This window comes from Phyllostomus hastatus, unplaced genomic scaffold, assembly GCF_019186645.2.
Source record: "Phyllostomus hastatus isolate PE091 unplaced genomic scaffold, TTU_PhHast_1.1 phas_contig_432, whole genome shotgun sequence".
In the NCBI taxonomy this organism is placed as follows: domain Eukaryota; kingdom Metazoa; phylum Chordata; class Mammalia; order Chiroptera; family Phyllostomidae; genus Phyllostomus; species Phyllostomus hastatus.
In genome coordinates this window covers 4,009,199-4,021,806 of record NW_025333880.1, presented here as the reverse complement: position 1 = coordinate 4,021,806, position 12,608 = coordinate 4,009,199, and the positions used below count along the sequence as shown (strand labels likewise).

The following is a 12,608-nucleotide window of genomic DNA, read 5'->3' as shown; positions in this document are numbered from 1 at the left end:
ACCTGTCAAGAAAGGGAATGTGTGTATAAAGAGTTAATTCATTATCATCAAAGTAAAAGAACAAACAAATTAAACTGCCTATCCCCCAACAATGTAATACAGTCACAGAAGATTTATTACCATTCCCTTCACTTATATCACCTAATGAAGATTCATGGAGGCTGAAATATTCCAACCTTTATTTTCTAACATGTATTTCCTATCTCTGCTATAAACATGTATCTCATTCTATATTTGTGTCTTGTATATTTTGACTCTGAGCTCCTTAGGAGCATTCATCTTTATACCTCAATACCAGTCAAAACACCTGGAAATTTTGGGTACTGAAATCTTTCTAGAAGCTTAGAAAGATGAGGTACAGAATTGGGGAGATGGCAAAATTTATGTCAGCTTGACTCAGTGTATCTAGTAAAAGAGGAGGCATGTTGTTTTCATAAACTCAACTAGTAATTTAAAAGGCTACATCAAGATAGCACAGGTTAGGTATAGTACAGAAAAGAAGGGATGGTCACTCATATGTAGAATCTAATGAACAAAATAAACTAACACAGAAACAGATTGACAGCTATTAAAGGGGGGTTGGGAGGCTAGGTGAAAAAGATGAAGGGTTGGCAAAAACAACAACAACAAGAACTCATACACAGATAAAAGTGTGGATTACCAGAGGAAAATGGTTAGGGGGGAGGTAGAAGAGGGTAAAGGGAAAATAAATGGTGATGGAAGGAGACTTCATTTGAGATGGTGAACACAACACAATATACAGATGATGTATTATAGAATTATACAAATAAGACACATAATTTTTTAACAAATGTCACCTAAATAAATTCAATACAGAAATAAAAAGAAAAGAAGGAATGGCAAATCAAAGCTAAAAGAGATGTCTGGGGAATCTAGGCAAGGCAAGGGAAATGGGGAAGCAAAGTAGGAATAACCATGATGGAGAAAATTACCAGGAAAAACAGTTGGGTAAAAGACAAGGAGAAATGAAAAAGAAATAATAATGGAGTCACAGAGGAAATTTTTAAAAATCAGTGAAAGCAAAGGCACTGTAGAATCAGAAAAAAAAAAGAATATAGTTGTGAGAGGGCAATTCCAAACATTGAAATCTTTAAAATGTGTCTGTTCTGAAGGATGATAGTGTTTATGGTAACAGAAAGAATCTAATATTGAAAGACATAAGAAAACATGAGTGTACTGATAGAGGAATTTATCATTAAGATACTAAAAATCACTTAAGGATGGTAGCAGTCCAGAGGAGAGAGGAAGTTCATGACGTGATGGCTGCTGAAGAGAGCTCCGAAGAGGAGAGAAGGCATCACATAGAGGCATTAATTTTAATAGAAAATGAGCAATTAAACAAACAAAATGATCAGACTCTCATGGGATCAACTTTAATATCCTCCTTGATTTTTATAAATAATCATGACCCCGAGAGTAAAGTCTGGCCTCAAAAGTCGAAAATATGAGTTTAATAATTCTATGGAAAAATCTGATTGCCTATGCTGTTGAAAATGTGTTAATTAAATTTTAAGTATAAATGAATCACTGATAAATGGAGTCCATGCTTGAAGATTACTTGTGATCATTTGCATCTCTAGATGAGGGTGTTTATTCATAAGGATGTCAAAGGAGGCTATAGTAAATTTGTGCAAAATTCTCAATGTAATTTTACTGTTCAACATTTTCTGAGGGAAAAAAAAGAACCACCATCTGCAAATATAAAGCCATTCAGGGGATAAAATTACCTTATTGCAACATCTTATTTTTTTTGAATGATGTAACTGAGTCCATAAATATTACCTAAATCAGTATTGTCCACCTGAAATATAATGTGAGCTACAAATGCAAGAAATAGATGTAGTTTAAAATTTTCTAGTAGCTACATTCAGAAAAGTAAAAACATAAATTTTAAAAAATACATTTTATTAAACCAAATAAATAAAAATATTATTTCAACATGTAATGACCATAAAAAATTACTAGTGATATCAAAGTCTTTTTCCATATGTAGTCCCAATCTGGGCATTTCGGGTGCTCAATAGCCATGGTGGCTAGTGGCTACCAAATGGACATTAGCCAGGATGATAAAAAATTGTAATTATGCTGTAGATATAATTCCTCCTCAAACCATTAGGTCAATAACCTTTTTTGGCTTGGGTCTGTATGCATGTATGTATATGGATTCACAAGTGCCAATAAATGCAACAAAGATGACCTGTTACTTAACGTTTCTATAAGAAGACTGTCATCACAACAGTTTTGCAAAATCTTGGATTGGGTTTGGTTTGGTTTAATAATTTGACATAGTTATAGGACTTCATATAATGCTGCAAGGGACTGTCAAAAATAATGTTTGAGTAGCTGCCCAGTGGCATATTCTCCAACTACATACCCAAAATTATCTAGGAGCCATCCTTTAATAAAATAAGTCACAAAGGTAAAATTTAAGTGTCCTGGTAAAGACAGTGAAGTATAATTTCAAATTTCAGATCAGAAATAATCCAATAGTAGTCTTTGTTATAAAACCATTTGAATAAAGTAGATCAAACACTTTGGTGAGTATGCAAGGCTGACAGGGCAATGTTTAAATCTTTAAGAAAAAGGAAAGTAGGCAGATAAAAAAGATGAGAATGGAAGACCAAAAAGGGGTATTAATTAGAGGCAAAGACTAGGGAAAATGTCAGATAATTTGTACATATATATTTGCAATTTGAGGTAAAATTTAGATAATCAAATGCATATTCATTTATAACTTACATGAAATTAAAATTTGTATTATCAGTTAGGGCCTGATCTGATGGAACAATTTTAGCAGAGTGAAACATTAATATATTAATTCATTAAAGTAGGTTAAACAGAGATTAGTGTAAAATTTTGAAGTTTAAAATGAGGTTGCCACATCCATGGTTTCAGATGCCATGCAAAAAGACAAAATTAAAAATATAAATACCATATTGTTAATGGTATGATTGAAACATATGAACATATTTCAACTATATCGTATGAAAACAGGTTCCTTGCTATTTTAGAATACTTACAGGATTAAGAGTATTAGGCATTTATAGGGAAAATGAAGAAGTAAAAGTATCAGTTTCTTAGTAGTATCACTCCTTAGCCAAGAGTTCAGTAGTGACATGTGGCTAGTACCTACCATACTGTAGAGTTCAGTTTTATTGGATAGAGTTACCCTAGATTATCATAAATGAACTAAATATCTGGATGATATTCTGATGATGATAACATACAAAAATGAATCTACTTCCAAGTGTATAATACTAAAAAGATAAACAAAAAGATAATATACAATATTCAGAGCAGGAAAAAATGGGATGGAGAGGACATTAATGAGGATGAGACCTATATACCTTTCCCTAATTTTATATAAAACTGAGTGTAATTCAAGACTGCAATAGAGTTCAAAAGTAAGCAAAGAGAAAACAGGAAAGTGGTAGTATTATCAAATTAGTTTTAGTTCAAAATGGATGAGAAGCTGCACAGAAATGGATAAAGAGCTAAAGATAAATTCTGGGGAAGAATTTTCAGGTAATAAAGTAGGGACAGAATACTAAAAGGAATATTTTATTCAAGGTCCATAAACTACCAAACAAGTGAAAATTGCTTTTTACTTGTGCCAACAGAAGTTAAATAAAAACAGATCATTTCAGTAATGCCTCATCAACTTCTCATTCACATGACAGAACATCATTACTTCTTGCCATCACTGTCCCTGTGGCTATCTCCATGTTTCCTTCTTTCTATTTTCTCCCACTGTTCCCCACTGGAGAACTCAAATTACTTCTTGAAAAAAAACTCTCTACTTTTTGTTACTGTTATTTACCACATAAATTTTGGCTTCGGTCTAAATACAATATCCCATTATGATTATTGTACCAACTATATAAATTGAACAAAAAATTTCATCAGTTTGGTCAGCTGCTTGTTTTTTATATCCCACATTATCCCCCCATGGCTATTTTTCATTTTATAAAAGTCTTTGGACCTTAAGTTCTTTTAGCTTTGTTTGTATGAACATTTGCCTATTTTGTTCTAAGTCCTTAATAAAAAAATTTTTAGTTTGACAATTCTCTCTCAGCACTTTGAAGATGTTCACAATTGTCATCTGACATCTGTTGGCATTAGTTTGATTCTCCTCTTTTGTGCTCTGTTGATCTTCTCTGGCAGTTTATAAATTTTATCATAGTCTCAACTTACATGCTACAATTTCCAAATGATATGTCCAATGAGAATTTACTTACAGTTAACCTGCCTAGTACTTGCATGGCACTTCCATCTGTGATCCGCCTGACTACAACCAGCCTTACCACTTTGCAAATCTATTTTATTTGCAGTCCACATAATTTTTTAGCTCATCTCTGATGCTCTGCTTTTTCTCTTTTGTATTAGTTCTCATTGTTATGTAGTTGGTAAAGGAAGGCTGCATCAAGTATGAGGTACTATGATATCTTGAATGGGAATCCCAGAACTGAATATTTTCTAATTTGATTAAGATTGAACTAGAAAATCATGGGAAAATTAACCACTACGATGTGATGTAAAAGAGCAGTGAATTAGAAAGCAAAAGATAGTAATATTGCTAAGACTTAGTTTATGTTAAGAACTGTTTCAAGTGCTTTGCATGAATTAGGCACCTTTTATTTTCATTATATTCTTGTATTGTTACTAGCTTTATAGTCCACAGAGTAGGAGGAGGAGAAGGAGGAAGAGGGTGAAAATGGGAGAAGGGGTAGGGGAGGGGGAGGAGAAAAGAAACAGAGAGCCTATGTAACATTCCCAAGGTCTCACCCAGCTAGTAAATGGTAGATTGAACCCAGCTAGCCTAACTCCAGAGTCAGAATCTTAACTACCACACTGTACTGCCTTGTTCCAGCTTTGGCCCAGAGTAGTTTTGCAATCCAGGGCATACTATTTGACTTCTCTGTGACAAAGTTTTCTCAAATGTGAAATGAAATGATTATATTAGATGACTTCTAATCTATTTTTGCAAACTCTGGTCCATGATAAAATGAATTTATAGTTCTGGTTAGTTCCTTATTTTATAGTGCCCTATTAAATTTGTTTTGAGAGCTTAAATTCTTAGAAAATCTCTAAATTTATTTTAAAACAATCTTTACTGAGATATATAACACATTTAAAGAGAAAAGTTCATCATTTGCGATGTTCTATAAGAAAAGGAGAGACAAATAAATTCCACAAATAAATCATGAATGTGTAATCATAATATCTAGTGAATGTCAATTCAGTATGTAAGTATGAAATGTCTTGAACATAAATATAATATAAAAGTATAATTGTATGAGAAGACTTGAGTTCTGGTCCTTATTCTGTCTCTGAACCAAACTTAACTTTTTTGGACCTCAGTTTCCTCATTTTTAAAGTAAGATTGTTGCATTTCTGAGCTTCCTTCTTTTTCTAACATTCTCCTAGTCCACACGTGAGAATCCATCAAAGTAGTTCAGTGAAGGTATCAACAGAATAAACTAAAATAAATGAAAAGTAAAAGCTGCTTTTATCTTACAAATGACAAAAACTCCTGAGTTTTGGTAGTTTCCTAATTTACCTCTCATCGTAAAATAATGTCTGAGGTCTTTAATAAAGAGTGTGGATCCTAGTCAAATTGCCTGAGTTAGTTAGCTTCTTTCTAAAGAGTTATTTAAACTCTCTGAGACTGATGTTACTCATTTGTAAAATGATAACCAAAATTCCTACTTATCATGATGACCAAGCAAGATAAATTGTGTATGCCTAGCATGTAGTAGATTTTCAGTAAGTATAGCAGTAATTTGAATAATTGAGGGTGTTTGTAGAGTTCTCATTCCTAAACATCTATTAAAAACATATGTGCACATCATCATAAATAATTTAGGTGCCTAAAGACAAAGGAGCATGACCAGGGAGAATGTACTATAATTTCTTTTATGCTAAAATCGGACTCCATGTTTTTATGCATTCATTTGAAAAGTGATAGTTTAAAAGCCATTTAGTATTGTTTGATGATTTATACATTAGGCAAATTAGAAACATGTCCTGCCTTCATAGAAAAGATAGCATCTAAAATCCCTATAGAGATGGGAAAAGAAGGTGATACAGCAAAATAAGCGACCTTAGCTTGCTGGTCACACAACTTCATGCCCTGCAATCCGAATGCATGTGTCAGAAAAGACACACTGTGTAACAAACTACAATCACTGATCCTTCAAAAGAGCAGTAACTATCTGAAGACATGAAGACTATACACACACTCAAATGCACTTATCAAAATCTATGTCTCTATCCTCTTGAAAAAAATGAAACAATTAAAATGTCATAAATGAAGGAACAAATAGAAGGTGAATAAAAATATAATATATGATTCATTTTATGAATACATTTTAATAAGATAATATTTTTAGATTATAGGTAAATTTGCATATAAATCCAGATCTATTTTTTTAATAAAATAGAAAATAGAGGAAAAAGAAACAAATAAAACCATTGACCTTGCCCAAATGGAAAGCTTCTTGCTTACATCTGCAATTGGTGTGTGATATCTATTTTTAACTCCTTTCGGCCACAGCAACATAAAAGTCATAATATCTGGTTTTTAATGTAAAAAATTCAAACCAACTTATTTCAGTCACACTTTCTGACTTGAGAAAACTATAAAAACTCTTCATTTAGTTTAAGGTAACAGTGACTTATTTCAAAGAGGCTCAATGAGAACTGAGGCTGGAAACTGCCATGAAGATACAAAGTACTATAGGTACCTTTAAATATGCATATCATTAAACTAAAATGATGTCTATAAGCCAGCACAAAAGTATCTAAACTACAAGGAGCATATTATTATAAAACAAATAAAAAAATAATTTCCTGCACTCTTTCAGCAAACATAATTTGGACTTTAAAATTCATGTTTTATCTGTATATGTGAAATCAAATAATATTTTTCCTCTATTTAAGCCATTCTTCATTTTCAAAAAACAGTTATATATGTACAAATATATAAAATGCTTATATCTATGCATTTTAATTCATAGCATTTTAGTTTAAGAAAAATATAAGCAGGGTAGATTAAAAAAGAAAATATTTGGGTAGTATTTGAACTAAAACAAACATGATACAGTATTGAAAAATATCCACAGTATAGTTAATATTCCAAGTATTTCAAAGATATGTTTAGAACAATCATTCTTAATGACATTCAGAATCTCTTGGCTCTTTCCAGACGAGATCTTGCAGTGCCGGAAAAAAAAAATACAACATTCAGTTATTCATTCTGATTGCAGTTTTTAATATAATTTGCCTTGTGCATCGGTTCACCTTGTCAGCGAGTACTGCTTCCCCAAGGCCGCCCCAGGGTCCTGCTGACGGATGGCTCTAATTGCAGTCGGCGCTGTAAACAAGGCAGCTACTCCATGCTCCGCCAGCACACGGAAATAAGCACCAGCATCTGGTGTTCCCACAGGCTTCCCCTACAACGAGAATCATTCAAAATGTCACTGGGTAAAATGGCTCATATTTCATTGATGGTTCAATACTTATACATTTAACAGAAATGTTAATAAAGTGGGATTCTCAACAAATCTTAGTTTTAAAATATTCCATGTTCTATCATAAATAGAACAAGCCAAATGCTCAGGCATCAGAGAGGCTCTTTGTCCCATTAGAGCATCCTAAAAGCTTTCCTCATTGCAATTTTTCCTTTCTCAAGTTTGGAAAGATAAAAACAGAAAATGTCTACCTCATTCAAATTAATTGTACCCAACAATCTTCTATTTTATAATAAATTAAATATGTGCTTTTGTATGGTGGGCTAAATGAAAATTACACTTCTAATTTCTGATTTTAATCTTTTTTTATGATTACTATTAAATGTGAAAATAATAGCTCTCAAAGTATTTGAGAAGAGAGAAAAATCTGGAATCACAGTGATTTCTGAGTAATGACCTTTTCAATTAAATGTCTCACTCCATGGAAAGCAACTTCCAAGAATTAAAGAAAAAAAATCCAATATGATATCCCAGAAAGCATGTTTTCCACAGCCTCAAAATGACACTACACATGTCCAATGGGAAAGTCAAGCATAAACATCTAACAATTTTGACAGACTATGCAATACAAAAGGACATTCTAATTGATGTTTCTGCATGGCAGAAAATGAACATGACATTTAAATAAATCAATAATTTTGCAATTTTTTTTAAGTGACCTACAAAAATCTATCTTGGCTCAGCCATATCCTCTCACTCTTCAAGTCATTCTCATTGCTGCTACTTCTTCCTGTATTTCTAATGCAAGTTGCCTGGAATGGTGATATATGTTATATATGTTCCATTTCCGAAATATCTCTGACCACATCTCCCATCCAAGCATCCCATGGATCTTATGTTCTGGAAAACACACCTGGGAAACACTGAACTAAAGTGAGAAGAGGAAAGAATTTGCTAGCAGTAAACTTGGAGTTCTCCCCATGGGGAATAATAAATGAATGGATAATAATATGAGGCAGACCATAAATGTCCAAAAATTTAGATTCATTATCCACTTCTAATTGGATTTTTGATAGGGCAAAATATCAGTTTTACTTTTATTATTTCATGGTTACTCTTAATATTCCTTAATGTAATTATAGTCATAAAAAATACAAAAAAACCTTGTTAGGACTTTATGTTCTATTGCTTTTTCTCTTGCTCTTTTAATACCAAAGAAAGTATCTATTGCAACTAGAATTTCATTTTTTATTTTTCTAACTATCCCAAACATTTGATTACAATTTATTTGTTATCACCTCCTATAGATCAACACATTGACATAGTATACAATCTGGCAACTCATGTACATAGTTTGACTAACAAATTTTGAAACCTTTAGCACATCATTCTAAAAATGACTCAGCAACTTTATTCTTTCTAACCAAGCAAGGTAAACATTTGACTTCTATTTCTTTGATCTGTTTTAGGCTCTGATCAGTCCCTGGTGTACTAGATTGTGACTTTGGGACACTTGACCTCAATCACATAAAACTGATTTGTCAACTGACCTTATGCAGTTGACTTGCCATTTTCTTGCCTGCTAAATAAGAATAAATCACTTTTCCAATATTTCCTCAATAAGCTAAAAGCAATATGTTTTAAGGTAGTTTGACCTCCCATAAAGAAAGACACTTTATAGCCAATTGGAGTTGAATTCCAGTACAGTGCCAGCATCATGGAGTGATGACAATACACTCACTGAGTGATGGTATAAGCATCATAGTGAAAATGCTGTCCCATAATGATTACTACATAGAGGCACAATTTGATGTATTTTACAGTTCCTTCAATGAATGATGTCTAATGATAACAACAATGATAGTTTAAGTATTAGAAATATTAGTTTAAAATGTTACCATACCTTTTATAAATAATATAAAATGACAATCAATATTGTACTTCTAACACTGCACTAAATAAATTTTCTTCAATACTATATTTATTGAGCATAGAAATCCAGTAACATGTTATTACTACTAAGACACTGAAGCATGTGATACATAAAGACTTACAATATTCTTTGAAAGCTAGTGATCTCAGGAAGGCTCAGTTGTTTTCCATTTTATTGTCCATTCCACAGATGATCATTCTAGGCTATAAGTATAATGATGTATCCCTATTTTAGAATTACTTTACTATTTATATTCTTAATCCTTTTATTTTCCTAAGGACTTCTACTCAATCTCAAATCTGATGATATGTTAAAGAAATTATTGTTCCCCAAAACAGATGCTGATTAACGCAACATTAGGTTCTGAATGATGTAAACACTTCAGGTAATACTATGCAGAGAGAAAAAAATCTTCCATCAGAAACCATCATTCACATCAAAACATGTCATAATAAGTTAGGTTATGCTAATATATTTATTCATTTAATAAATATTTATTGAACATCTACTATGGTCTAGTGACACTAGATTCTGGGAATAATTCTCTGAACAAGCCAGTTAAGGTTCTGCTCTTATGAATCTCATATTCGAGGATTATAGATGTTTATACATATAGGTGATACAATATTATTTAAGGTTACACAGAAGATATTGCAAGCTATTTGTGTCTAAACATAGGACCCACATGTTCTCAACAACTATCAGCACAAGTAGCTTTAGAAAAGTGAAGCAAAGCCTCTAAGACTCTTTCATTATGCATTCTAAATGAAAGCGATTCAATGACTTATCGATTTTTTTAGTATTCTTCTCTCCTGTCCTACAGCACACACCCAGGGTGCTGTGCACACATAGACATACAAGCACACATAGCCAATGCCATCCCTTGCTGACGCCTTTTTTAAAGTAACCAGTGGCATAGTATTTACTATGTTGAGCTGCCTGGAAAAAAATGACATTAATTTCAGAACTTGTATATTCAGTAAGAAGCAGGAGCCCAAATTCTATTCTATTAGAAAAAATGAGAAAATTTTAAGATTGTAGGGATTTTTAACAAACAACATATACACCAAAAGCAGTAATGTACCCAAAAGGTAAAGACAATTTAAAAATTCTTCAAAACTCAAGTTCATGTCCTTACTATTTGCTTTTATTTCCTTCCCCTAAACTAAAGTCTATCCTGTTGGCTAATGCCCAGAAAACAAAGGCTGAAAACAATCCCTGCAATGGTGAAGCAGAGATTACAGGCTTTCAGCTTTTATAAATCAAGAATTTTTAACATCAGGGATTTATAAAACATCAATTGCCAATATTTATAATGTAGTTGGTGATGTTACAAACACAGAAAACAATACAGTTACCAAAAATCTAAAATTAACTTCCACTTATAATTTTCTACTACTTATAATTCAGATGATAAATCCTTAGTTAAAAACCAGGTAATGTTTAGACCTGGCTGGCGTAGCTCAGTGGATTGAGCGTGGGCTGTGAACCAAAGCATCGCAAATTCGATTCCCAGTCAGGGCACATGCCTGGATTGCAGGCCACAGCCCCCAGCAACCGCACATTGTTGTTTCTCTCTCTCTTTCTTCCCTCCCTTCCCTCTCTAAAATTAAATAAATAAAATCTTAAAAATAAACTTTAAGACAAAACAAAACAAAACCAGGTAATGTTTGCTCACATAATTCCCAATGAGGTTAAGTTTTCAACAGGAAAGTAGTAGAATACAGCAACTCAGCAAAATGACCTAAAACACTAGAGCTAAACTGTTGAGAAAAAAATCATTTGCTTTATTATTAAACCTATGATTTCAGTTTACCTAAGGCTTGAAGTCAAAGCTACTTGTGGTTTCTCAAATTTTGACATAAAACCTTTGGAGTGAACTGCAGTTTTTGCCCCTTTTGTGGCAGGATTAAAAAGTACACCTTGTTTTGTTTTTTATTTTCTTGTGTTGTGTTTTGTTGTTTAGACTGCTTCTGAGAATGTTACCAAAGGCACGTTTCCACACAGTTTTAAAGCGAAGATAGCAACACCCCTTAGGGACTAGTCCTAAATTTCATTTCAGCAGAAAGGGGCCTCAGGATCAGTTTGTCTCTTCTGGAAGAGTGATGAAACTGACAATGGCATTTGTTGAACTCCTACAACATGGCTCATGCCTTTATCAATGGTTGGGTACACAACATCTAATCTTGAGGATATTTATTTAGTGAAAAAAAGAAAAATGCAAATATTGTGTTTAACAGTTGTGTACTGCCATTTGTATAAAAAGGGGGAAATGACCCTGCTCATACATGAATTAACTATTGTACACATTAAGACTGACTTCTCCCCAGTGAGCAAAATTGAACAGCAGAGAACAGGGGAGTGAAATTTGCATTATTTACTTATTTGTGAGTTTTGAAATATGAACCAAGTATGTATATAACCTCTTTCAAAAGTAGAATAGGGTTTTTCCTCACTGAAGTTCCTCTCTCAATCATTCACATTAACTTGTGCCACTTTGAAAACATCACTGCTGGTGTAAAGCTAGAAGGGACAAGGGCCCTGTGCCCTAGGACTCCCAGACCTAGACGCTGTGTTACTAAAGCCGTCTCCCTTTTATGGAGGAAAAACTTATTTACAAATACAATATGACGACCAAGAATTTCTAAGAGACTGCCTCCCTTGACTATTTGCTAGAAATTTCCCATCATGCCATTGGTCTTGCCTGTGCGGATATAGTGCTTCTTCTCTTCCTTCTTCTTATCCATGCCACTATCTAAACCAGTGATGATCAACCCTGAATATAGATTAGAACTTCTCAGGATGCTTTTGAAAGGTAATGCCTAGCCCCCACTCCCAGAAATCCTAATCTAATTGGCCTTGAGTTGAGGCTGGGCACCGTTATGGTTTATGTGTGCCCTAAATAACTCCAATCTGCAGCCACGATTGAGCACCAACATGTCCTTAGACCCTAGACACTACCTAACACTACATAAGTTTCTGAGACCTTCCTGCCTGGTTGCCCTAGTGGATGAGCCTAGAATCTAACACTAGCTTTCACTGGTTTTCTCTGTTATAAATAAATGAACTAATCTAAGTATTAATAAAAATATACTGATAATTGCAATTTGATTATAGGGTGGGCATACACTGAGAAAATAATTTGGGACAAGTATCTCATTGTTTCACATTCTTTTTTTTTA

General features: G+C 33.2%; 1 protein-coding gene across 2 annotated transcripts in view; it reads right to left on the bottom strand.

The window, feature by feature from the left end:
* The window catches only part of ACSS3 (acyl-CoA synthetase short chain family member 3), a 161,119-nt gene that overhangs the window by 55,763 nt on the left and 92,748 nt on the right, over nt 1-12,608 (bottom strand). For both annotated transcript variants that reach the window (XM_045845022.1, XM_045845023.1), the window contains one exon: nt 7,324-7,475. In XM_045845022.1, coding sequence (XP_045700978.1) covers nt 7,324-7,475 — 152 coding nt within the window. The remainder of the gene's footprint in view (nt 1-7,323; nt 7,476-12,608) is intronic.